General features: G+C 35.7%; 1 protein-coding gene across 1 annotated transcript in view; it reads right to left on the reverse strand.

The window, feature by feature from the left end:
• The window catches only part of csmd1a (CUB and Sushi multiple domains 1a), a 176,537-nt gene that overhangs the window by 35,159 nt on the left and 113,420 nt on the right, over nt 1-27,958 (reverse strand). The window contains exons 6-8 of the mRNA XM_036147619.1: nt 26,720-26,797; nt 10,782-10,863; nt 4,799-4,923 (exon numbers count right to left, since the gene is read on the reverse strand). Coding sequence (XP_036003512.1) covers nt 4,799-4,923; nt 10,782-10,863; nt 26,720-26,797 — 285 coding nt within the window. The remainder of the gene's footprint in view (nt 1-4,798; nt 4,924-10,781; nt 10,864-26,719; nt 26,798-27,958) is intronic.

A 27,958-nucleotide genomic window follows, 5' to 3' on the forward strand; every position in this document is an offset into this window, starting at 1 on the left:
GAGATGAAGGCAATCATTTACAGGCCAATCGTAGTTACCCTTATAGTCACAAAGTCTTGAAAAAAAGATGCTAAAAGATTGAGGCAACAACAGCAAAATAAAATAAAATAAAAACTCCTGCAAAATATAGTCTGTCAAAACAAGAATTGTCCCAATTTTAATTAGTAATAGTGTCTGATAAAATAGTCTGAGCCTTCAGTTCAGAAGCGCAGCAGAGCCACAGTGAAAATATGTTTTTATATGAGTTAATTTAAAAACACCTTTGAATATTTTTGTGCCATGACAGTTTGTAAATGAATAGCGCCCGTCCTCTTCTTTGGGAGTAGTTAAGAACTACTAAATATGAATTAAATAACACCTAAAAACTATCAATGATATCCAATTTAAGTTGAATCAAAAATTCATTCAAGTTAAATAAGTGTCGATTAATGCTGGGGTTTTCACAGTTTTTGAAGCAAACCAAAAAAGAACAAATTATCCTTTTTCATATATTTTTATGAACTTTAATTAGCTACCATGATGGTTAGGATTATAGCGGAGTAACAGAGACTCACCCCTCTAGTAACTTTGCTGGAAGAGGACTGAGCATGAAGTAAATATGTTTGTAAACACACACATTTTGAGAAGCAATTCACAGAAACATAAGGGACAGAGGTTAGATGAAGATAGAGAGGGAGAGAAATTGAAGGATAGTACCATGAAAATGGATGAAATGAAAGAAGAAAATAAGTGAGGAAAGCAGGAGACGGGAAAAAGACAGAAAATACCAGCAGGGAGAGGGAAGAGAGGAGAGGAACCCAGATGACTGATCAGACTGTTAATTAGAAAAGAGAGCTGAAACACATTTTGACACACACAGCTACACGGACACACAGAAACACATTCATTGCAATTCATCTTGGAAACCAGCTTCTAATTAACAGCAAAGTCTCAGCAGAGAATGAGAGAGGCTCACGGGTTTGAATCCCAGAAGAGTGATCACACCAGATAATACAATACACCAGAGCTGCAGTGTACTGGAGACATTTTTAACCTCTGCCTTCCCATGTTATAAGTTAGTCCACTGATTTAGACTTTTTTTCTTCCAGAGCCTTCTCTTACTGAATCCACCAGTTTAAATTAACTTTGTCCTGGTATTATTGAAATTTATACACCTTTACAGTCAAATCAAAATCAGACACAATAAAAATGAAGTTAGTTATATATTTAATGGAAATTTGGGTCATAGATAGGAAGAATTTGAGTCACAAACGGAAAAAAAAAATAATTGAATTTTCCCACAGTATGCATCTAGCTTTTCGCAAATCTCAACAAGGCTATGGCTTCTTTTAATTGATTTCTGACAAGAATTTGAAATTAAATCCACATAGTGAAATACCCACTGCAAAACCTCCAATGGTATATTCCACTATGGCTTTGCTAATCATTTTACAGGCTCCATGACAACGATTTATTTTTAAATTAATTTAAGGCACTTAACATATTGTAGTCCCTGTGTATTTTGTTCCTTAAAGGTTAATCTATACGTTTAGTATTCCTACAAACTGTACCAATCCTTATTTCTTTAAACAGGTTTGTACTCCTATTTTCCATAATCTGAACTGCAAATTAACTAAACTGAAAGTGAAATATAAGATAATTATTGAAATTTGTCATCAATAAAAAAAATTACAGGTTAACTGAATTTAACTGGGGCAAGAAAACAGAGACATTTCAGATGAAAGTGTTAAGATAAAGCTAAAATTGGAAGTTTTGTTTTCACATCTCACTCACCAATTTCCAATTGTTTCTGACAGGAGGAGCCAGTATCATGATTTTAGGCATGTTTCCGAGGTCACAGACAGCCATATATTCACAATACAAGCACACACACACACGCACAATGGTATGCACATATGCCATAACGTGATGTGACAGGGACCCTACAGTATATGTCAGTGCAGGGACTGGCTGTCCGTCACACACACCAACAGTTCAAGGCCAATACTGCTGCAGATATTAGATGTGTGACATTATCCTTTGGACACTTGCTGTCAGAACAAGTGTGTTTGTGAGTGCATGTGGTCGCACACTTGGGCGTACGAAACCAGCTGTCTGCCTTTTTATTCCGTGGCAATAAACCCAACAGGGTATTGTCAGTAAACATTAGGACAGTTTGCGTCATTGCTCTGCCACATCAATAAATAAAATCATGTAAATCCAAATTATATTGTTTGCATGCCTCCTTAGGAATACATTTAAATAACACTTGTACTCTCAAATAAAAACAAAATATCGGAAACCTTTAAGAGGTTTAACAGGTTTTCAGATCCAGTAATTTATAATATGCCGCATCACAAATATGGATTAAAGTGTTATTAGATTGCTCAGCAAATCTTATTCCTCTACAAGGATTTCAGTAATGCTTATTGAAAGTACTTAAAATAATAACTTTTACATGCGTCAAAAATATATTGATTTAGAAAAGGTATTTAGAAGAATTACCTGGAAATTGCTTACTAAGGTATCACAACATCCAGAGTTGGCTTTATCACAATAGGTTACACAATACTACCATAAGCAATGTTACTCTCTGAAGAAACAGGGATATTTATTTTAATAGCTACATGTATTGTTTGAGGGGCTAAATCCTAATAAAAAGATCATTGCCATGTAATTCCACTGCAGCAGAAGAACTATTAAAAACACATAAAAAATTCATGATATCATAATTTGGATTGCAGTATTTGCTTTATGATGAGATTGCAGGACTGGTTCTATTGCGTATTACCTACAGCATTGCAAATCTAGTGTAACACTGCAACTTCAGGGGGAAAATACTTGGTAAAGTGTCTCATCAGGCAAAACAAGATGATGAAGGCAAAATTATCATTATCCTTGACCTTTCTCTCAAGTCTATTTCATAAGTAACATGTATATATATATATATATATATATATATATATATATATATATATATATATATATATATATATATTCACACTTGTATCTATATAAAAATCAATTGAAAAAATAAAGATCTGAGCGTATAGAAGAAGCCCTGAAAACTATTCAGTATTTGAAAATAGTTTATGTGGAAAAACAGATCAATATTGTGGGAAAATATTTTTATTGTCAGTTCAATAACTTTTGCAATAGTATCCTGCTTGTTACTGAATAAAAAGATAAGGAGGCTTTGATTCACAAAAAGATTCTTAAGATGAGTCAAAAGTTAGCAGGAAACAAAATGTCAGTATTTTGTTCAAAATTGCTATTCTTACTGCTTTAGAAATTTATCATTTGTTTTTATTTTCTTCTGTACACAATGTTTTTTTATTTGACAGTTGCCAAAGAGCAAACGGGTGAAGAGAGAAGGAGAATGACAAAGTTCTTCGAATTGGGACTCAAACCTGTTACAACCGCGTCAAGGTCTGAGGTCTTCGTAAACGGGCCCTTTTTTCTGCTCTTGCACCACCATCATCCCCCTATTATTTGTTTTAGGTAGATGAAGTCTTTTCTGGCCTTTCCAGTGATGCCATACATTTAAAGCTGAGATTGGCAAGAGGTATTACATTTATTTATTTTAGAAGGTTTAAAGTTTTGTAGGTGGTGGTGGTGGTGGAGAGGTGTATAAAGAAAGGCTTGATGCATGCTCACTCTCTTTACCCTACAGGTAAAGCTCCTACTGCACATTGGAAAGTATTTAGGACTGTTTTTGCATCAGGTACAAAGAGTTTGTCTGAAAATGCTCTCAATGTCCAGTGCTCGTTCATATTAGAATAAAATGTTAAAATTAACTGCACTCGCGGAAAGCTCCTCAAGGTGAAGAGTATGCTTGTGGTGTTTAGGATGCTCTTCAATGGACTGACTTAAAAGTGTTTGCAAATTGGTTTGGTCCTGTTTTGCGTCTTATTTTCTTCTCTGCTCAGCATAGCCTTTAATATAATATAATATGAAGATTTTTTAACATTAATATCATGAATAATAGCTTTTGTGATTCAGAAAATGTCTATGAAGATGTTATTTGACATTAGCATTAATCAGTTAGCATTTGCCTGCTATCAAGCTTCTGCTAATTTGTAAACATTCTTGCAAGTTGCATGGATGCTAACTTATTTCTCGTTGGGATTTTACTTTATGTGATTTAGCAAAATATATTTGCTTATACAATTTTGTTTATTAAGATTTTTTTGTACCATGACTTTTGGAGATATATTTGAAAAAATATTTTCTAATACCTAATAAAAATATTAAATGATCACACAAAAATTCTAATGCTTTTAGAGATACATTATATATTTTAAAAAATCTATAGTTGAGTGTTTTTCATCCTTCTTCACAGATTTAGATCTAATGTAGATGTTTAAATTCTATCAACCTTTTTTTTCTGACTGCAAGTTAATTTAAAGATTAGAGGGATAGAAAGGAAACCTTTCAACTTGAAGCTCATCACTAAAGGTAGTCGAAAAATCAGTGGAAATTTGCAATTAAAAGAATGGTTCGATTGCAGTTATGCCAATAAAGATTTCCTAATTCATTATTGAGAATGGTATGAATGATTTTGACATGCCTTTTTTAACAAAGGAAATAAAAACTGATGTTTTGTGGTTGTTCTTTTCAAAAGTGATTGAGCCTTTAGGTTTTTTGGATATGTTTGGAGAGATGCCCATCTCATTTCCCATAAAAGAAACATAATTTTAAATCTGAATCTGCCAGGGTAAGATTAATGTTGGTGTTAACCAGATATCACATCTCTGACATCTGCGACATACCTAAAGAGATAAAAATCTATTTCGGTGAGCATCGCAACATAACTTACTTCTGCAGATGGGTCTGTGGTCGCTCCAAGCAGCCAGCGTGTCGGTGACCCGTTGACAGGTGATACTTTTGGATCCATGCAGTACGTAGCTGTCATCACAGCTGAACTGGACGCTCGAGCCGACCCTAGAAACAGCAACATTTGTCAATGTGAGATTATAGACTTTTATTCAAGCCCTACAAAATCACTGTAGGAAGAAAAAAAGTTTTCAGTAATTGTTTGATTCTGCTTTTAATGTAATTTTCTTTGTTTGTTTGAATCCATTTGTCATGTGTTCCTTCTTTTTTCTTACAATTTTCCACCCTGATGTCTGCTGCAGAAGCAGACATCTTCTTACTCTGAAATCTTCATTAAGAGTGAAAGAATTTCAACCCTATTAAGAACAGTGAACAATTCAAATATGATAATCAGTAAAGGTTTGCTTGGCGTGAAAACAATCTCAGAATAAAGAGAGTAAAAGTAAAAAGCAGATATTTCACATACATACAAGAGAGAAAAAAATGTTTAGCTGCTTCTGATGCTAAACGAATAAAACAAAAGAAGATGATAATTTTCTAATCACTCCTGCTTAAGTAAAATGATATCTCCATTTCTGCTGATTAGATGACAGGCACCATGGGGTGAGTCATTGTATCTACCAAGCAGATTTCTAGTGGCTAGGCACTCAGATAAGAACCATTCCTCGCAGTTCTTTGTGTGTAGCCCCTGTATGACTGGACCCTGGAGAGAGGAACTGGGACATGAAAGCAGCCCTGGAGTTTGACCTGAGGCTGTAGCACAGCACAAGCAGCATGTGAAAGCTGCATGAACACCCTAGTGTTACTAGACAGTTTTCTACAAGCTAGTAAATATATAATAGTACTACAAATCAGGTAGTATCAGAAATATCAGTCGTATACATTTTATCCAATGTCTTGTGTGAGATCTATATCTATCTTTAAGTTATAAGTACTTGGATAGCGCCCATTGGATGCAGTCAAAGTATAAAAATAAAAATGTGATAGAAAATCCCTCTACAGGCTTTGCAGGCCTGGATTTGAGTCAAAACATTTTGGGAGTGTCATCAGTCTAGTTAAAAAGCTAAGCGCCCTCCACAGACACACTGCTCTTAGAGCCTGTGCTGTACTTAGTCACTGCTGTTCTGAAATAAAAACTGTTGCTCTGGAGCAGGATGTCTCAAGAGCAGGTTTGGTTAAAACAATTCACTGTATAAGTACTTCTGAAGCATGGGGATGCTATTGTAATCTTAACTATACTTTGAATTTAATGAATACATAATGAACTTATTTCTATATGTTTTTCTGCCTTGTCTCAAAGCTTTTTATCCAAGATGTGCAAAACTCAGGCCTGGTTGACATCTTATTAAAGATGGGACATGAAAGCTGCCCTGGAGTTTGACCTGAGACTTGATGATGGATTCTCAGTCACTTACTTGATCAAAGTCCTGCCTTGATACATGCCTGTTTGGTTTGTCAGATATTTGCTAAGGGTACTAGTGTTTCTATTTTTTCCCCTTTCTGATTTACAGTAATAATGAAACTGCTTAAGGCTGATGAAATGATCTGATGTCTAGTCATAAGTTTATTGCAGATGTCCACTAACGCCTTCTTCGGGCTTCATTCATCTATTTTCCTCCTCACAGGAAATATAACATAAATCACCTTTCAGACACATCTTTGTGCCTCTAAACCAGATCCATCCTAGCTAGTTCATCTCAAGTGGTTTTCCGCCAAATTCTAGCAACAGCAATGATTTGCATATTCTTCTCTGATAAAAAACACATTCCCTTACTGACTTTTAATAAGTTTTCAAAATTATTTGAAAGTGAGGTCAGTGGGTGGGGTGGTGGAAAAAGAAATTTCTGAGAAAATAAAACTACAGTATTTTCAAGTGCAAAGTTCATGAAGTGTGAAAACACTCTGAATTATCCTGACTGAAGGAAATATTAGAGACTATTGAATTTGTTCTGGTACCCAAAAAAATAACATACCTAATTTCAAAGCACAGAGATCCCCATCTAAGTTGTGTTTTGTATGATATATTAGGATACTGCTCCTGTACTTGTCACTGGCTCTCTAATATAATACACATATTTACGTCTTCAGCAGCCCAGCTCAATAATCTTCTTTATTTTTGTTTTTAGAAACACCTCCTTAGTGTTTATGTTTTGTCCTGGACACTACTCCCTCACATTTTCGCATTACTTTTTACAAAGAGCTAATCATTGTCCCCTAAAAAAACACAACAAAATGTCTTCTATAAATAATGAAATAAATAACCGTTGCTAATTAAAGTAACTAGTGCATTATTATTGTGTTATGTAATATCAGATTTCTCCCTGAAAAAAAGCAATTTTCTGAAATAACAAAAAAGTACCAATATTTCCTTTCCATCATGAAGCAGTTTAATAGTAACAAAGATGCAACACACCCAGAACGCAGCCTGTTTAAGCTCCCACCCTCAAGAGGATGATAACAGAAACTCAAAACATATATATATATATATATATATATATATATATATATATATATATATATATATATATATATATATATATATATATATATATATATATATATATATACACACACAACACACGTCTGTGTGTGTGTCTATGTGTATGTACCAACGGCAAAAAAAAAAGTTTAAATTTACAACTTAAGGTATACTGTACAATAGCAATAAGTGCACTGAGCAATCATGGCAGCTAACTTATACAATGTGTGCAATACAGGTAAACATAAGCAATACACAAATATGTTAAAATATCCCTGTGTTTTATTTTAAGTTTTATTATTTTTATACGTCAGTTATACTTGACTCAGACAAAGTGCACCTTCAATTACGTTGTTCTTTACATGTGAGTCATTAATAAATAAAACAATAAAAAAAACATTTGATCTAAACACAACAAAACACATGTTTCTTGCATGTACAGTGTCTGGCAAAAGTATTCATAAGCCTTTAACATTTCCAGATTGTGTCAAGGTATACAACCACAAACTTCAATATATGTTATGCGATTCCACCAGGCAGATCAGGGAGCAAAAGTCATAGAGAAATTTGAAGCAGGTTTAGATCATAAAACATAATTTCAAACATCTCACAGAGAACGGTTTAACCCATTACTGAAAGAGAGGGAGCAAGGCACAACTACAAACCTACTAAAACATGGTTATCAACTGTAACTGGAAGGCTGGGTGTAGATGACATTAATCAACACAGCTCAAGTAAAAGAATCTGCCGACTGGATGACTATTTGTGGTGCACTCAATGAATCTAGCCTTTGTCAAAGAGTGGCAAAATTAAAGATATGGTTGAAACAAAGCCACAAAAGGTCCTGTTAAGTTTACCACAAAAAATATAGAGCACAAAGCAAGCATCCAGAAACAAAGTGCTTCAGGTCTGCCAAAAACTTTATCCTTTGGTCTACAAATGTTAAGAGGGAGGGAAAACTAACAATGAAAATCTCCTTAATCAGACCATCCCAGTGTTAAAGTAGGTGGGTGGAAGCATCATGCTGTGGGTTTGGTTTTCTGAAGATCATCAGAGTTGACAGAGCACTTCTGAAAGAAAACCTGACATGGGCTGCAAATCACTTGAAAGTGGGGCTGAGGTTTTTCGTCCAGCAGGACAACGACTCTAAAAATACAGCCAGAGCTGCAGTGGAATGGTTCAGATCAAAGGATATTCATATAATAGTTAAGGTTCAGACTTAAATCCATTTGAGAATCCATGGCAAGACTTGAATATTGATGTTCACAGATGCTCTCCATCCTGTCTGATTGAATTAAATTTCGGTCTTGAAATTCAAGATGTGCAAAGCTGTGCAAAGCTGGTCGGAACATACTCTTAAAGACTTGCCGCTGTAACTGGGAATACAAATAGACGCCACACTTTTTACCACTCTATTTGTAAAAAAAAAAAAAAAAAAATGTTTAAAGATCCTAAATTTTCCTGCTTCACAATGTTGCACTGCTTTATGTGGGGTTTATTACATAAAATTTCAATAAAGTCTAAAGTCTGTGATTGAAGCATTACAAAATGTGAACAGTTTTAAGGATTATTGACACTTTTGCAAGGCACTTTATGTTTCCATGAGCACAATATTAGAATCACAGGTCAATAAAGGTCTTACAGTAAGATACATTGACTGATATATGCATTACATTTTGCTAAAAAAGTAAATGTAGGATTAATCTATTGATTATTATCTATTGATGACCAATAAAACACCTTTCCAGAGGGCAATATAAATCAATCTCATAATTCTACAGATTGTTTATAATTTGTAGAGCCAGTATTTCTGCAATAAATTATATTTATGATATATATTTGAGGCTCAGATGTGCAATGTGTGTAAAAGCTGTGACTAGTTCCTGTCTGCAGAAAGGAGAACAATGAAAAACCAAATAGATAACCACAGAGTAGACACTTTAATGTTTAGCTTTTTTTCATTACTATCAATTGTTTGTAACTGTCTGTGTCTTTGCCATTCCCATGCCCAAAATTTCACCATTGTGGGACAATAAAGACATTTCTTAATATGTAATCAGGAAAGCAAATAGTCTAGATCCACTTCAAGCAAACATCATAACTGTAATATTGCATTACATGGATGAAATCTAATCATTGGGGTGTTTCAGAGCATGTAGCGCTCTTTAAGTCTACAAAAAGGCTGCAAAACTGCAAAAAAAAAGAATTAATTACATAAAACAAAGCAGCACATGTTTATAACTTTCAGGAGGCAAAGCTATTGGGTGTAAGTGCAATATATTTCTCAACCAAAGAAGATAATAATAGACAATGTACAGGATGTCTAATGTTAAATGACTCATATTAGGCTCGTTAGAGGATAATGAGATTTTGTTATGTTATTAAATACAGCTGTCATGATTTCTTTACTCATCCTAACTTATAAGCATTAGTAGATGAAAATGTTAGTCATGGCTATGTGAAATAAAAGATTGTATCTGTTAGAGTATCTAATCCTCTGAGAGAAGGAGGAGCCGTTTTAAAGAATCATGTTTTTGCTGCTGGTAATATTAATAAACTTTTCAGCTTTAACCATCACAAAATTGTTATTCTTTCTCAGTTCAGTGTCAGCAGGACTCTCTGATCTTCTAAGTTCAGACCATATCCCTGGTTTACTGCCACACTCTGTGGTGTGGTCTGTTTTTATTAGCTCCTAGCACCGCTTGAAACCAAAACTCTGACAGTGTAAAAAGAAAACAGCGAACCCTCATCTGAATCTCCTGCTGTAGTTTAGGCTTTATGTTGTTTTGAACAAAATCCGATGTGGTGAGATAAGAGAGCTTAGACAGACTTTGGGTCAGCACGCTGGCCTAACAACATAAGAACGTTAATTGGGTACATACAACAAAGTAAAGTAATCTCCTCCTTTGACCCAGCAAGCCCACCTTAGAACTTTTGCTACCTGTGTTTGTTGATTGCAGCTAATTATTTGCTTTTCTTTAGGTGACAGAGACTGATCATCAAAAGACTTGACTAGCTAACATGCAAAATATCTTTTTTTAGAGGATTTAAAAGGCTAAAAATATAAGTTAAATCAATGGTTCTTTAAGCCTTGGTAGTTATATAATAATTGCCTCATCTAAAAACTCAGCGCTATAACAACAACAACAAGGCTCCAGAAAACCTTGATTATTTTTATAACACTTCCATCACCATTAGTTTGCTTGTGTGGGTGGTCAAAATGTTATGTGGGTGTCAAGCGCCACAGGACCTAGATTCTACCTGCAGTACATTGCATTGTAATAAAATGGGCAGAGTTATTAATTGTACTTGTCAGTGCTCATAGCGTCTGAATTCTTACATTTTAATGATTTCATTGCTCACTTCAGGTTAGGACGTGTAATCCATTCCAATGCAATACTGGAGACCGGAATGATCATCAAAATATTTTAGTGTTCTCTTACTCAGTGAATCAATGTAGGAAGCTAGGCAAGAAAAAAAAACTTACTGGAAGACTGAACCCATCCTTTTGCCATTTTCTGGAACTCCAGGATCTGGACAAACGTCTCCAGCAAGACCACTCTGGCTCACTGAACAAAAGAGAAGAAAAATATATCAACATAAGCTTCATTTTAGGGTTTTGATATGAATACTAGACAAGAATATATATATATATATATATATATATATATATATATATATATATATATATATATATATATATATATATATATATATATATGTGTGTGTGTGTGTGTGTGTGTGTGTGTCTATGTGTATGTACCAACGGCAAAAAAAATAATTTAAATTTACAACTTAAGGTATACTGTACAGTTATTAAAAACAGTATACTGCAAAAAAATAAAGCAGTGTGCAACTGAGTACAATAATAATAAGATGCACAAAATGTGTTTGTATATTTATGCATACAAATATATCAGGAATTGTAAAAGGACTTGAAAATAGTTACACCACAATTGATTTGAAATATTTAATGTCTGATATGTGAATATATGTTGTCAACAATATATTAATATGTGAAGCCTATCGCGACAAAACAGACAATTTGTAACAGTCTCTAGAAAAAAAGATAGGAAAGATGAAGAAGTAGTAGTAGACAAAGTAAGAGGAAAATAAAGAATAAAGAGAATTACTCCTCAGTACATCAAGCAAATAAAATGAACTAATGGTTTCTGCATGTGGGTGTGAGAGTCGGTCAGGACAGTAGATGCATGTAGAGTTTTAGTCATATGAGATTTTGGATTAGCAGGTTTCTAGTTGTTCCAGAGTTTGCTTCAGCTGAGCTAAGATCTAGATTTTGAGATGGACCCAAGTTTGCTTTTTTGGTCCGCATCAGAGTTTGATTGGACATTCACAGCTTCCTAAATGAACCAAACCTTGTGAGGCAAACGCACCAGAGTACGATTGAAGCACACTAAACAGAGCTGGTGTGAATACACTTTTAAACATCCAGTTACGTACAGAAGGACACTTCAGACTGACACAAATTATCAAATTCAGGTAGCATTGTGAACAAGCAGATACAGAAACCATAAACATCTATGATGGCACAAGTGATATGACAAAAGTCTGAAAATAGTTAGTTTTAAAACCAAATGGGAATGACAATGACATATTAGTCCTTGTCTTTCCCATGTTTAGCTTGTTCCAGGAACACATTAAACTTATATATAAAAAGAAAACAAAAAAGATTTGGACAAAACTGCAATTTGTCCAAATCCCTGCAATTGTTTTGTCCATTTATGTATATGACCCAGTTTTCTTCTTAGCCATACACATAATGGTTTATCGCACGCAGAATGTCAATAACAAAAAAAGGGAAAAAAAAGAAAAGAAAAATCAAAGAATAGGCAATCTTTTGCATAAATAAATAATACAATTTATATTCGGAATAAAATTTAATTAAATTTTTTATTCCGAATAAAATTATTCGGAATAAAAAAAAAACAGTAACTTTGTTCCCACAATAGAAAAAAAAAACAGTTAACAATTAGTCAACATGGCAAGTTTTAATGCAAAAAGAAAAAAAATCAAATGTCCAATGCAATATCGTATTAATATTGTGAGGAGTGTCTGAAAGGATATTGTTCTATTTGAATCATACAGTTTGAAGGTAATGCTACAAAATTTTAAAGAAATGTTTGTAAAGTTCAAACTTTGAAGAAAATAATGAAGAAAGATCCTCCCTCATTATTGTGCCATTTAGAAAGAAAAAAAAACTCTCATAGTGCTAACTGTTCTTAAATAGGAAATGCTTTGTTTGATTAAATGTCATACAGTGGGGGGAAAATTATCATCTTCCTCTTAATGTGGTGCATGCGAAGATCTAATTTCTATTGTATATCGTTTTACACATTCAAATGTCTTTAGAATTTTCTGATAAATTTAAAATTGAACAGAAAATTTCCTCCACAATTACCCTTTTCTTGTTTTGCATGGTGCCACACTAAGCTGCGTCTGTTCAAGAGACAAAACTTAGTTTATGATTATAAAAATCAATAAGCATTACAAACTTCAGTTATAAAAAAACTGGTTTAAAAAAAGAGTTCCATTACAATCCACAACTCTTGTCAACAGTGTATGACATGGTCTTAATTTAGTTAGTGGTTTGAAATTCAACTTTAGTATTGATGTTGCGCCTTTAGCGTAGTACCAACATGTAAGCGCTTACATTTGCATTTCACGGACATTTGGCAGCATGGTTAAACTGCTGTGAGGTTTCCAGAATGTGTTGCACTGTTTTTTTTTTCTCCTCAATCAAACCATGGGTGACTCCTTAACTCTTGTTTCGCCTCACGGTTCTATGCAGTAACAAAACTGTTTACACAACTCTTTTGTGTAGCTCCAAAGATCTAGGGTGACAACTACACAAAGACTTAACAGAATCAATGCAAAATTAATCTTATAAAGCCTTTGCATAAAATTTAAATTACAGACTGACTGATTCACGTGATCTGTAGATATTTGAATCAGAGAATGCTTTTCACTTCTTGGTTCAGTGTATCATTTTCTCTTTGAATTGTCAATCCACTCAGAAGCAGTTTTAAAACAGCACAAATGCAAAACACATGATAAATTGTTTCCACCTTATATTCAGGATATTGAATTGGTTTTAGAGCAGCTGGGAGCACCTGCGGCATGCCGAACATGTAATGTGAATGTAAATTAGACCAGACAACATGACAGAAACCAGTTTAGACCAGTTCTGTCGTAATGGAACTCTGTGAATGTATAATGTTGGTTAGAAAGATGCAAAAAATGTGAAGGGAAAGGCTTTTTGAAAAGACGGCCCATAAGTACAAAGACAAAAAAACATTTGTATCCTGCAGTGCTTTAAATATGACCTGAGGAAAGAGAAAAATTCAGCCTGTTTGGGCTTCCCCATTTCTTTCTAGCAGTCCATTCCTATATCATGTCTCTCATTTCTTTCCACCCAATCCCTCAATCTATGTTTGCATTCTCAGTGAGCTTAGTCTGCTTCTTCCTCTTACACACATTAGCTGCAATTTACAAAGGGAAGCCAAAGTTTTGTGCAACCCAGCATAAAAGATGGATGAATGATTTGCTGTGTTTGTGTGACTGCATTCCGTGTGTGCTGTAGGCTTTGTGAGTGTATAGACATTTTGTGTGCATGTTTGTGTGAGATATGATGCAAACAGAACAAGCTGTTTTTTTTGCTCGACTGTGTTTTTGATGTTCTGTCCAAAAATCATCACACAAACATTCAAATGCACACTTTCTCTTTCAGCATCTCTCGCTGTGCTCGTTCTATCTCCCGCCCATGTTCAAATGGCATTCATTGGCATCAAATACAAGGTTTATATTGCAGAAACAAATCCAGCTCATGAAAACAACATGAGATTGAAACAGAAAAAAAAGATGACAAATATGACTTTTGGGTTGATGTCAAAACTGCTCACACTGACTTAATCCCATATTTGCACTTAAAAGACTATTCATCATTTAAACACAAGTTTATGATGCACGGCATCATTTCCATATCATCAAAGTGTCTTCAGTGAACGTTTCATCTCTAAAAGTCAACTTTTTAGGGATTTGTGAAATATTTTTCTCTTTGGCGACTGTCTATGCTGACCTTACTCTTTAAAGGTTTACCTCATTAAATAACTACACTCCTGCTATGTGTGCAAACTATTCAGAAAACAGCTTGGGTATAGTATGATAAAGTATTGTATAGTATATTATAGCTCCCTCATCCTCTTAATAAGTCCACTTATTTTAGAGCTTTAACTACTGTTTAACTACTGTTGATCAAATACAGCCCAATGTCATTAAAAAAATAAACAGTCCTTTATTGTGATGCAAGTAGCAACTGAGGTAGCAAATTCAATGATTATATCCAGCCCTAATAGAGGAATTGTGTACAAATCTGACAGTCTGCAATTGAGGGTGGTGCCCACTTCATATTTACTGGAAGGGAAAAAAAAAATTAAAAAAACATTTAACGTTTACTTGGTTTTTCGAACTGCTTTTCCCATCCTCTAACCGATGATACTCTAGGCAGGAACCCTTATTGAAACCAGCACTGGGTATAGTTTTAGGCACTGGTTACAGGAATGTAAAACAAGCATCTCTTTGTCAGGATTACTAGCTTTATAATTAACAATCATTTCACCTATTTTCATTGGCAGGAATCCACACAAACAATTGGTTCTAAAAATGTTTTGTTAAGCTGTCACATGCTAACACCACCATAACAAACAGATGAAGATAATCCCTAAACTTCCCTGGTTCAGTCATGTTACTTCCTCTTTTCAAACAAACAGATTTAGGCATGAAAATCAAATGTCTGGTAAATAAACCTTGTAAAAACAAGGGAATATATTACATGGTGAAGTTTATGATGAGAAAAAACAACTTCAACAGGTAAGTATACGATAGATTGGAGATTTGGGATTTTTTTTATTACATTTCCAAATTTATGTACACTCACTGTCTATTTTATTGGGACAGGTTTTGAACCTTACATATTTGTGGAATAGATTCAACAAGGTATCAGAAACCTTTTTAAAGATATTTTCATTAATATTGAGAAAGTGTTTCAGAGTTGCTGCAGATCTGTTAGCACATCCCTAAACTTATTGTCACTTTCAAGAAACCAGTTACAGATAATTTGAGGCTTGGTTGTGGATCCATCCGTCTGTCCGACCATCCGTCTACCCATCCACAACAATACTCAGGCTGTGTTATTTAAACTACACTCAGTTGGTACCAAGGGGTCCACAATGTGGCAATAACATATCCACCCTTCCATTACAGGGCAGTTCAATATTTTAAGTAGGTTTCATCATTTTTTGACGCTAAGAACTGAATTTGGCGGCTGAACTTGACCTATCAAACAAGGCAACATTTTTCTAATTTTTTAAAGTCTAATTTTGGTGCGCTTGTGCAAGTTGTTAACCTGACTCTTATCTTATCTAGATGTAGTTCTGCAGAGCAACACACTGCTCCACACATCCAGCTGGAATTGCTGCCATTGGGAGGGATTTCAATACCACATAAAATGGACGAGCCAATCAGGATCGGCGAGTGGGATTTTAGTAGACGTGACGTATCAGATAAGCAACTGTTTGGATTCAGACAACAATGGCAGCGAGGAAGCAACCGGTAACATTGATGCTGCTACTTCATCAGTGTTGTCCATGTGCGTAATGTAACATTTTATTCGCAGACTTTCCATGCACAGACGACATTGGTCATTTACCGACATTGCGCTATATCCAAGATGGCAACTGTTATGTTTTAGTTTTCCCTGCATTGCTGTCGTGGACATCACGGGTTGCTTTTGATGTGAGTGGTTGAAGCAGTACATAAGTAAAGATGACGGACAAGTGGTTTATCCAATAATATGCAAGGATTTTTGGGGCCCTCCTTCTGAAATGCATCTCCAGTGGAGTAATCCAAGATGGATGTGTGGAGCTCTGCGGAACAAAATCCATCTGGCGAGATTCAGGTCAGCAAGTTGTAGCCACATTTTTAGTTCTTACCTGGTAGGAGATGCCTGCTGTAGTCTTCCGTTGCTAAAGCCCACCTGCTTAAAGATCCAGCATGTCCATTCAGAAATGGTATATTGGATACTTTTAATTGATGGTTATTTGAGCTACCGTTGCCTTTGTTTCTTCTCATGTCACTTATGGAGTTTAGATGAAAATTCAGACTGGAACACTCACCTATTCCCTGACCGTTTTGTTATGCTCCTGTGATCCAGCCAATCTGCTCCAGGTTCTTTTCTTACCTCAACCAATCCTCATTCAAGGCTTTGCTTATAAAGCCCTTGATACATGAACTCTCTTTATCTTCAGCTGAGCTTCGACCCACCTCCACCCCCTCACCACCTTTACGCTTACAGACTCCACCTGGCAACTTCTCTCCTCTGGCCTCCACCACCACTGTCTGGACCCCAGGTGGAAGACTTCACTAATCCTAATTCAAAATGATAATTCAAGTTTATAGATATTTGCAGCTTTCACGTTTTCTGCTAGGGTCCAAGCGCCAAAGAACTTTCTGATTTATGTCGATAAATCTTTCTAATTGCCTCTTCTGTCTGTGTGAGTGTTTTCAGGTTGAATTGTCCACACTACTGCAAAGCAACCATGTCATATTCAATGTCACTTAAATCCCCTTTTTTCCCATTCTAATACTTGGCTTGAAATTTAAAAAAATTCACCCTGTTTAATCACACTGACTTGCTGCCATGGGAAAGGCTGATTCCCTTGTTAAGGATTGTGCGATCACACAGGGTGGAGCTGCAGAAAGCAGTTAGACCGGGAAACAACAGATAAGTCATGGACACCAAGGACTTCACAGATTTGGCAAGCACAAACAAACGGACAATTATCTTGGGACAGAATGGACACTTGGGTATCCCTAGAGCCAGGCCATTTACCAGTCTAACAGTGACACGTATCCCAAAGACAACATGGGGAGGATCGACCAATCCTGGCGCAGGTCCTTACTGATCAATATAAGATGACATAAGTGAGATGTTTTGGTACTCTCGCTTCCGGACATTAGCCTTACTGCATTGTTCTATGTATGAGAGTCCAGTACATAAGCTCTACCCTTCCTCTGACTTGTTAGATTAAATATGTTATAAGTATGGATCCTGTTTCAGGAGTTATTTTATTACTAAAGAAGTTCACAATAGGGAACACCACTTTTACAAGGAAAGAACGTTGGAGAACCGCAACAGGATACAGTTAATTACCACAAAAGTGGTATTTCCGCCCTACCTGTAGGTGGTTCTTTCTTATTTTTATTATCTTTGCTGAGGGGCCACAGAGGAAATGACATCATGGCCAGCAGCTGCACAGAGTAGATAAGGTGAAGAGATTCCTGTTAAATATAATATCTCCAGGGGCTGTGATGTCAGATCCTATTTGAGCACGTTTATTTATTTATTTGTATTTTGAAGGCAGAGGAATGGGTCAGAATAGTTGTTTGCAAATGTGTCGGTAAAATGTTGCATGCAGCTATAACGGTAGAAAGAGTTCGATGGACCCGGCACCATTCCCTAAAAGAAATTGTAGTGTAAGAAAGCAGGTTTCAAGCTCCCTTATTATATGGAGAGGAATATATCTTCATCTGCATACAATATTATAGCTGCCTTTTTTGAAAAAACGAGCAAAAACAAGGTTTAAATTTCTTGAAACTATCAAATAGTTCAAAAATCCCCCCATCCAACTCGGATTTAGGGTTTCAAAAGCCCTAAGGTTTCTCATAAAGAAGCTTAAAAGTCGCCAAAGCAATTATGAATAAAAACAGAAAATGTAAGTTAAGTTGAAAAATAAACTGACCAGTATAAAACAGTATAAAAAATAGAGAAACATATGTGACCTACTGGAAACTTAAAAGGCACAGCGTCGTGGCAGCGGGACGCATTAAAGTGAGAACTTACTTTTAGCCATGGTGGCTAACTTGTTGTACTAACAGTGGAAAATGATGTAACATTGTTATATAGGAACCAGGGTTATGGTGTCTGCGAGATAAGAAATGGATCCATATGGAACCAGAGCATGAAACTATAAGTGGGTTCTACAATGACATTGCACACCTAAAAGGTCCTGTTGGATTAAATGAAAACACGGAAGGGGTAGTGCTGCATGACCAAAAGATAATTTGGATTAGTTCAAAATAAAGAGGACTGATGATAAAATGTAAAAAGGGATTAATCTGGTTTACTACAGTTGTGTCATAGAGATTTACAATTGCCATTCCACTTTAAATCATAGAGAAAAGAGAAAGCAGAGATTCTAACACTTATTCTAACCTTAAGTAAAACACAAATAAGGGGAGAATAGGAAATTGCTTGTAACAATGATGATTCATTACAAACCAGTCCGTTTATGTTAACAAGCTATTGAGCAGGTGAACCTAAAAAAGTTGCAGATAGTTATAAAATTTGATCATGTTAGCATGGCTTTGCTGCTGCCTACAAGCACAATTTTAAGGAACCTGGCTTTAAACCAGTGGTTGGGGGGGGGGGGGGGGGGGGGGCACGGACAATTTGAGACTTAGTTATACTTAAGTTGTAAAAGCTAACCAATTTGTTACTGGGGAAAAAGCTGAAGTAGAAACAATGAATAAAGGTAGAAGAAAATAAAACATGTTTGCGTGTGTGTGTGTGTGTGTGTGTGTGTGTGTGTGTGTGTGTGTGTGTGTTTGTCATCAAGTGACGTCTTCAAGGTAAGAGCTTTCAAGGTGCTCTTCAGGTGCCTGCTGGATGGGGAGAGCAATGTGTGAAGTGTAGTAAGATGATATGCTTTCCTCTGCTGCCTTCTTCATGCTGCCTCTTATCCACTCTGCCTTATCCACCTTCTCATGCTGAAAAAGTCAATCTACCTTAAAGATGAAGTCTGTAGCCATGTATTTTCCCGGCATCTTCAGGAAAAAGGGCTATGAAGCCATATGTTTTTAAGACAGAGTATTACTATAGCATTTAAATGCCAAAAAATAACTTAACTTGTAAGGGGTTCTTCTTGCAAAGGCTCTACCTGCGATGTTGTTTGATCTTTTAATTTTTAATTTGAAGTGGTCATTCATTTAAGTGGACTGCAAAGCGGCACCATGTTGCCTGAGTATCCTGAAGGAGACCCTCATTATAAATCACACTCTCGCAGTGAAGATTCATTATAGCTCTAGGTCATTGTCTAGAGAGTAAAACTCCTTAATCATAATCTTTCAGAGTCTCTAATTATGAAACATCCACAGAAGTGAGATAATGTTACTGTTAGGGAAGGTAAGAACAAAAGAAGTTGCTTTTAAATTAAATATGTTATATTCTCTTAGTATTCAGCCTTTTCTTTAATGTTGGTACCTTACATTATCTGTTAATGCTGCACGGGATTCTAACAATTAGACTTTGGAAGATTTTTTCACAAAAGACCCATTTTAAGATACACAGTTCTTTTCTGTTAGACTGTGCTTTATCATAGGTAAGAGGCTGTTGCAGACAGTCTTTTAGATTATGATTCATAAGCACTTGATTCTCTAGACAGATAAAACTCATTACCATCAGCTTCTGGTTCACTATAATGATTATGTATTACACAAAGACCACAAAGTTTCTACCGTAGAGCCATTATATCACCACTGGGAGAGACGTGCTGTACAAAAATTGGTGTTGAAAGACCAGTTCAAGAGCAGAAGTTGACCTGACATTACTTTTTTTTGTTTTAATAACTTTGCTTGGAGTATGCTCTACTAATCTCACTATACCAATATGTCGGCCTATTGTTTTAGCTTTGGGATTCATGGTAAAAGCCACATTTATTTTATTACTGCTTAGTTAATTGTGCTTATCATCTTTTTTTGTTCAAATCGACATAATGATTATAGATAAAGTACAATCATAATCGCACAAGTGGAGCAACTCTTAATTTGCTTTAGAGAAGGACATATGCACTGAATTCTGGGCCAATGGGAGCCCTACACCTCACATAAAATTTGATAGTAAAGATTCTAAATAATGGTATGCTGTATTGTAAGTATTTTTGTCCCCACAAAGGAGTTGTAAACTTTTGATTTACCCATAAATTAGTGAGTAACACACTGGTTCAAACGGCATAGACACTATGCTGATTATGGCATATAGCAGCAATACGTGAAGCAATGTATTAGGATCAAAAACTGTGGCTACATCTATTTTAGGAGGGTTATCTGCCACTGCTCTGCCACAAGTAACAATGACAGTAAAATACCATTATATTTTTAGTGAACATAGCAGGTTTAAGTGGTTAAACCTTTTGCACTTAAATTAAAAATCTATGCAGGTGAGTGTACATTTGCATCACTTTAAAGTAGCTCAGCTGAATTGTAATTCTAACTAAAACAAATAAACTTCATGTTGCCATTATATAATTGTTTCTAAATTTAGTTTTGTATATCAAACTCAGTGAGGTTCATAATGCAATTAATTAAAATTGGAACCTAAATATAAAAGGCCTTCATCATTTTTCTTTGAATAATACACACATTAATAAAGAATAATATACACTGAATAATGAGTCATTAATAGTTAGATATAATTTTTACAGCTGAAATATTTTAGTGAAAATGGATAGATGGCTAAAATATTTTGTAATTACAGAGAATCCAATAACCATCATGATGCCTTGATTTTAGTAATTATTGCTACAAAATACATACAAGATACATAATTTTGCATATTGTCAATGTGTTCTGCTTACAGCCTACAGGCATATTACAAGTCTATTACATGTGACAAACACACTACTGGTAATGCCCATTTGCACACTGTAATTTCTCAGGAAATGTCTGGTTGGACATCCATCCATGCAGAAAGCACAGTTTTGCAAATCTCAAAAATCTCCGTCTCAAAAACAATTACACATAGTTAAACTACTAGTAGCATTATAAACAGACAACAACCTATTGCTCTCTATTTCATATATTCAGAAACTAAATACAGTATGTTCACAAATAAATGTTCAGTACTATAAGTGGTTCTGTTCTAAAGAGACATAAAGCATCAGAAGTAACTAAGAAATAGTTTATACCCGAAACATTGAATTTATTTGATATGTACACCAGCCATGATGGAAAGTGAACTCGGAGCTGATTAGCAGTCTTCGACTTTCCCAGTTGCTATTCTGACTTCATGGGGTTTATGTTTTTGTGGACTGGTCATCCTTGTAACAAACAAAACCAACAGGTTTGCATCAAACTGACTCGAGGTGACTGTTGATGTGAAAACAGCTCTTTGTGGATGAATACCACTCTGATGTGCACATTTAAAAGAATGAATAAATTAGCACAGCTTGTTCGTGTGAGTGAGTGTATGTGCACATCTGTGATTTGTGTTTTTTACCAAGCACCATATCATTGATAAGCTTAATATATAATACAATGATGCGCCCGAGGAGTGTTCTCATACTCGTACACATGCTCAAGTACACCCAGAGCAAAGTGGTTTAAATTTTTATTGGAGCAAAACATTAATGCACTCCAGAATACGTAATTGCTACTACATGTGTACACACATCCATTCACATATAGCCACAAAAAGGGGGTTTTCACGTCAGCAACACATGTTTGGTTAACTTTATAAATTGGCCTCATTATTTATGAGAGTTTTAACATCAGATTTCATCAAATGCTAAGGAATGGAAAAGAAATGAGCTTTGGCATCTGTGATCATTAAAAATCTTTTGTCACATGATCTTAACACTGTTTCAAAGTCATCTTCAAGCTGCTAGGAAACATGGTTAGCATCAAAAACTCAGCTGTTTAGTTCAATACGCTAACAATTTTAGTTTCTCCCAGGGATCTCCCTCTTCTGCTAAATGAGCTGGATGACTGATATATCCTTTCTTGGCGATAATATGACTCAATCATTTAATATAATCAAAAAAAAGAATGTAAGAGTGCCAACATAGGCAGCTGTGGGTTTTTTTTTTTTCAAAAAATAAAACCTAAAAAGGTTTACTTACTCCAGATCCATGTTTGTTTTGAATCCTTTTTATTCATGTATTTATTATGTATACACTATTATTTATAGATTTATTCATTTCTCTTTTCCAAAACACACTGTCATATTGGGTTTTTGGAATTAACATCTGAAACATTCTACCAATTAAAAAAATGTATCAAAGTTAAAAATAAATTTCTTTATTGATGTAGTTTAAAAAAACAACAACACAGTAAAATGATTGGTTGTGTTTAATTTCTGACTAATTCATTGCTAGAGTTACATTTTTATTGTAAAAAGAGCCACCTAAAAGCACCAACTTCATTTAAAGAATAGTACATATTCTAATTTATTAGAATATTGACTAAGTCATTTATAAATTCAAAAACTGTGATTCAAACTTTTTTCAAAATTTAGAATAAACAATCTCATTCTTTGTTGGCTTGGATTTGCTAGGTATTTAGTGCAAAACAATTAACAGGAAAGACTGATTAAAGCAGCACTAAGTAACATTTTCATCCTTTTCTGAGTCCATGTGATGGTAATCTAAAGGCGCAGTTCCTGACCCTACTAATTTTGGCCCGTCCGACTCTGCTCCTCAATGCTCAGTTTTTCTTCACCAGTTTTGTGATTCCGCAGACTGGTCCTTCGCCGGGCTGTTTTCAGCCACGGAGTTATGATTTACAGCTTTATATGAGATATTTTGCCTCATTCATGGCGGAACATATTAACAGGTTAAAAGATTTTTAAACGGAGTTAAATTACTTTTATAGGTTTGATTTCGAGCTGACTCTCTGGCTGCCCAGGGGAATGAGCTTCAGACCTTTGCTCAGTTTGATGAGCCAGTGGGACTGGGCCTCATCAAACATAAGTGTTTATGAGACAACTGTGGGGTCTGTCATCTTCCTTTACTGTCTATGGCTGAAAAACTCCACTTGCAACTTCCTATGTACCGACCGGTGGCAGTCTAACGGCTCTGTTCTTGTTCTTGCTTGCAGTAACACGAAAAGCTTTACGGCAGCCCTGTGTAAGGGCACTGGCATCAATAGCCACACACCTCTCACTGTATTACTCACATGTGATTATAGAACACTTTTTTCTATTGGAGGTTTATGACATGGTGAAACCAGCAAAGAAAAAGCAAAGAAGCCTTTGTCTGAAGAGGAAAAGAGGATAAAATCAGAATGGTATTGGGAGAGGATTCACAGAAGAGTGAACATGGGCAAGGTGTTTACTCCGTGGTGAGACCTTAAACAACAAGCATGCAAAACTAATACATACCTGGCAGTGTTGTTATTGTACAACATGTCCTTGAAATCCCATATTAAACAAGTTTCCAGGGTTTCCTTTTTTCACCTCTGGAATATTGCCAAATTGATCTATTTTTTTCACTCTGCTGAGTTCTCCTACTGTTCTCCAATTTGCATTGTTTGTTGTTATTTCAACTTTTAACTTTTTGTTCTCTCTCTTTTTTTTCTTCATAGTAGGTACACCTGGTCTGGTGTTCTGTTAGCTTTGACATCATGCAGGGGAGACAGATCATCCACTATTCCTGAATCAGTGTGTGTTCCTGTGCTTTTTGTGTCTCTGCTCTATCTTCTCTAACTCCTAGTCGGATGAGGCATATGGTTGTTCACACTGAGCCTGGTTCTGCTGGAGGTTTTCCTCCCTGTTAAATGGCAGTTTTCCTCTCCACTGTCGCTTCATGCACCATGAAAAACGTTTTAGAGGCAGACTCACACTTTACTGACTTATACAAATGTAACAATTTGCAGCGAAAAAGCTACAGTGCACTAGTTTACATTTTATATATAATACTACCCCCCTCGTCAGACATTTTATCGTGATATACTTCTGGGGTATGGGGCACACAGAAGGCAACCAGTGTTTATGACAGTGCTATTTTCCAAAGGTCCTTAAGGGGGAGCGCCACACGAATATTAATTAGTGCTGCTTGAATATAATGGCTATCTTACTTTTGAAAGTTTTCAGTCATTTAATAACAATAATAATATAGCACCTTTTTTGAACACTCAAAGACGCCTTACAAAACTATATAAAAAGAAACACTGTAATAATCACATACTACAGAAAAGCACATTTAAATAGGTGGGTTTTGAGATGCAATTTAAAGACTGTAATGAGTCTGATGGTTTCGGGGAGCGAATTTGGTAGTGTTCTTTGGAGGGAGGCTTTCTTTTGCACTGCTAGAGAAACATATCTCCAACCAGACAGCAGGCTGAATCACAACCCAAAAACTAAGAAATACCCATGTCACAACAGTAGGTGGCAAGAAATATGAATGCCAAACAGCATATTAGAATACAGAAGAACATTTTGTGCATAGCTAATGATTCACCCAACAAACAGTTGCAGCTTGTTTTATTGCTGACATTGCTTCTATCCTCTCTGGATCATTTACCTTTTCAACACATGATCAGACTTAAATGACATCAGGGTTAGAGAAAATCAAGAAGGGTGTGGAAAAACTAAAATAAAATGACTCCTGTGGTGTTTTAGTTTCCAGCACACAAAAGAATATCAGGCATGCACAAAGTCAGTTGCCATATACTTACCTCACAAAATCCCACTATTTAATGTCTACATAAGCCTGTTTTTTTAACTCTCTACTTTGGACCTTTAAAAAAATTACTGAATGTGAATAAAATGTGCAAATGTTGGAAAATTAAAAGTATGTTTAGGGAAAATAGGATAGTATGGAAAGGACCTGAGCCATGTTTTACTTATATTTCCTCAGACGCAGATTCTGACACAACATTAAGTAATTTTCAAAGCTTGGATGAGGTTTAGTAGCATTCTTGTCCTAATCAAGACTTTAGAAACTGTCCATCCCAAAGACTGGGATGATGAGTCTGACTTTGTTAGAGGCCAAATTGCTGTTGGCCAGGTGAGGTGTATGACATTTGGTGGCTTGATAATGGCTTCAAATATCTATGTAATTGACGTAAAAACAAAGATTAAAGGGTAAAAAATGAATTATAAGAAATGTAAAATAATTTTATTCACACTCCTAGATAAAGGTGCTTTACTGTCAACATTAAAGTGTAACTCATCCCAATAGTAAAGGTATAACCCTGCCCCCAGACAGATTTTAAAAAATGCCACCAAAGCGGGTGGTTCCAAAAGACACAGTTTAGTGTGGGGATGAGTGGTGGGGCTTAAGCAGGGCCCTGGGCTACAGTCAGGAAGAGGGAAAGCGACATGTGGAAACATGGAGTGACAGGGGCGACATTTGGTGGTTTTGCTAGGGATCTGTCTTTTGAGGTGGAGGTTTTTTCACCGCTCCTTGTCGGTTTGAGGGAGGCTTTGAGAAGCCCAGTTGGGCTAGCCTTCTCAGTTCGAGCCGCTGGCTCAAGGTGCTGACTCAGCAATGCCTGAAGCTGGTGTTACCGAGGTAGTCGAGGACAGGGTGGGCCAATGTGCATCCCTCAAGACTTAAGGCAACACACTATGCTACCCTTTCTCCCCATCCCAACAAACAAGAGTACAAAACACGATATATATATATATATGTAAATCGCTAACAGGAAAAATTGGTTGAAATTTTGCAAAGATTACTATTTCGACTATAATTCGAATGCAAGGAATGCAAGAGATGGAGCCGCTTTTATACCATACAGTGGCAGAGCTATCAAACTCAGTTTCTCTGGGAGACGTCACAATATCTTTCGAACCAATACCAATGCTGATTGGAAATTCAATGTAAGACACTCGTTAAGCCTTAAGATGACCCATACAGATGATTTTAGACACAAAAGCAGGAGTTCAACAAATATGCAGTAATTTGTCAAAACAATGACGGCATATGGAGAAAGCACTAGACATTCATGTTAACATGGGAGTGAGTTACCTTTTAATTAAATTCAAACAGGAGAAAAAAGTCCGACATATGAATATTGAGTAAATTTGTAAAACAAAAACACATTTGGATTATCCACTGAATAAATGTATGTTAAGGGAGAATATGAATGAACTGAAAAGACATTGTACTTCTGCTCTAAAAGTATACTTTTAGATAGGTATAGTAAAACTCTATTCTTTTCTTGATTTTTTTTCACAAGTACTGCATTGTTGCTCAGTAAAAAGCAATCAAAGGCCACATAAAACGGTTCTTTTTGGCTTTGGTGGTTGGTATGCAGCTTTTAAAAAGAAGGAATGTTAACAGCTCAATTTCTTTTCTGGTTGAGAAGAAAAAAATATTTCTTGTTGTAGCTAAAAAATACAAAAATATAAAATGGCTCCTAATTCTTGTTTCAAAGAAGGTCAACTTCTCTGAAAAATAAATTAAATCTCAGGCTCTGCCACATGAAAAATAAATGCACCTTGTGTGTCCTTCTGTACACTGTGTGTCTACATGTTGCCAGGTCTGGTTTGACTTGAGTTTAAAATGTCTAAAAGATATATGTAAAGAACATCTTATACTACACACAAAAGGCAGATCATAGAGTACTTACAGACAGCGTTTTTGTGACTGGAGTCTTTACTGGGCATCATCTTTACTCCTCTGGACTTTAACTCTATGGCTTTCTTCACTGCAGAGATGGGAAGAGAAGAAGGTTATACAGTTAATTATAAATCATATTCTATTAAACTTTAATTGCTGTATGTCTTCTCCAATGGCACTTTTTCCCCCTAGGATGCCATTTGCTGGAGTTCACCTATGTGCAATAATCCAGTTTCACAAGCAATGTCACATCTAACATAAAACATATACAATGATAGGAAAATGTGTAAAGTATAAGGGAAAAATATGAAAATCAATTAAAAACAGTTAAAGAAACGGAAGGAGAAAAAAGTAGGAGAGAAGCGTCATTAAAATTTATTCCATCTACTTTATACTAAGTGGCACCGCTGCAGAGGATAACGGAAAAAATCTGTGTAACAACTACACTACATTCCACTGAGAGACAGGCTTGGCATGAAAAACACATCTCACTCTCTCTCTCTCTTTCTTACACACACACACACACACGCACGCACTAAGAAAAGCACCGAGGGCAAGCGCAACAGACCGATAACTGAGAAAAAGAGAGAGACAGCATAAAAGGAAAAAGCCCGGAAATTACTTCAGTTACAGTGGATGACAGACAGGATTTGGTTCAGCGTGTTGCATGTGACAGGGGCGGCCAATTATACCTGAACAGACACATGGAGACTAACATGCACCTTTACAAGCCCATGCTGCAAAATCATATGTTATCATATAACCATAAATATTCTAGCAGGTCCTTTGATTTAGGAAATACAGCCTTCGATAAATGCTTTAAATGCTGTGTAGAGTATTAATTAAATATCCACAATCTCACATTGCTTTAATTTTTTTTCATGTTAAACTTGGTTTGTAGAAGCACACTTGACCAAATATCGTCAGTGCACACTTATAATATGTATGCAGTTTAAGTTTCATAAAGCACCAATAAAACACAGTATTGTTTGGTCAAAGTCATTTCTGTTTAATATTTAGAAAAATTATTGTCTCCCTTTATGTATTGAAATGCACTTCTAATACTGTGGCTGAACTTAGAACCAGGACACATCTTATGGGAGGTTATTGACAGCTCTGTGGTTAGCAACCTTTTAACTCCATAACTAGTTGTGCCTTTCCACTTACAAAATAACTTCATCTATACCTCCAATACCTACAAGAACCTTAAAACCATACCTTAGCATGTTTTATAAAAAACTACAATTTG

The sequence above is a fragment of the Fundulus heteroclitus genome, chromosome 15 (genome assembly GCF_011125445.2).
Source record: "Fundulus heteroclitus isolate FHET01 chromosome 15, MU-UCD_Fhet_4.1, whole genome shotgun sequence".
In the NCBI taxonomy this organism is placed as follows: domain Eukaryota; kingdom Metazoa; phylum Chordata; class Actinopteri; order Cyprinodontiformes; family Fundulidae; genus Fundulus; species Fundulus heteroclitus.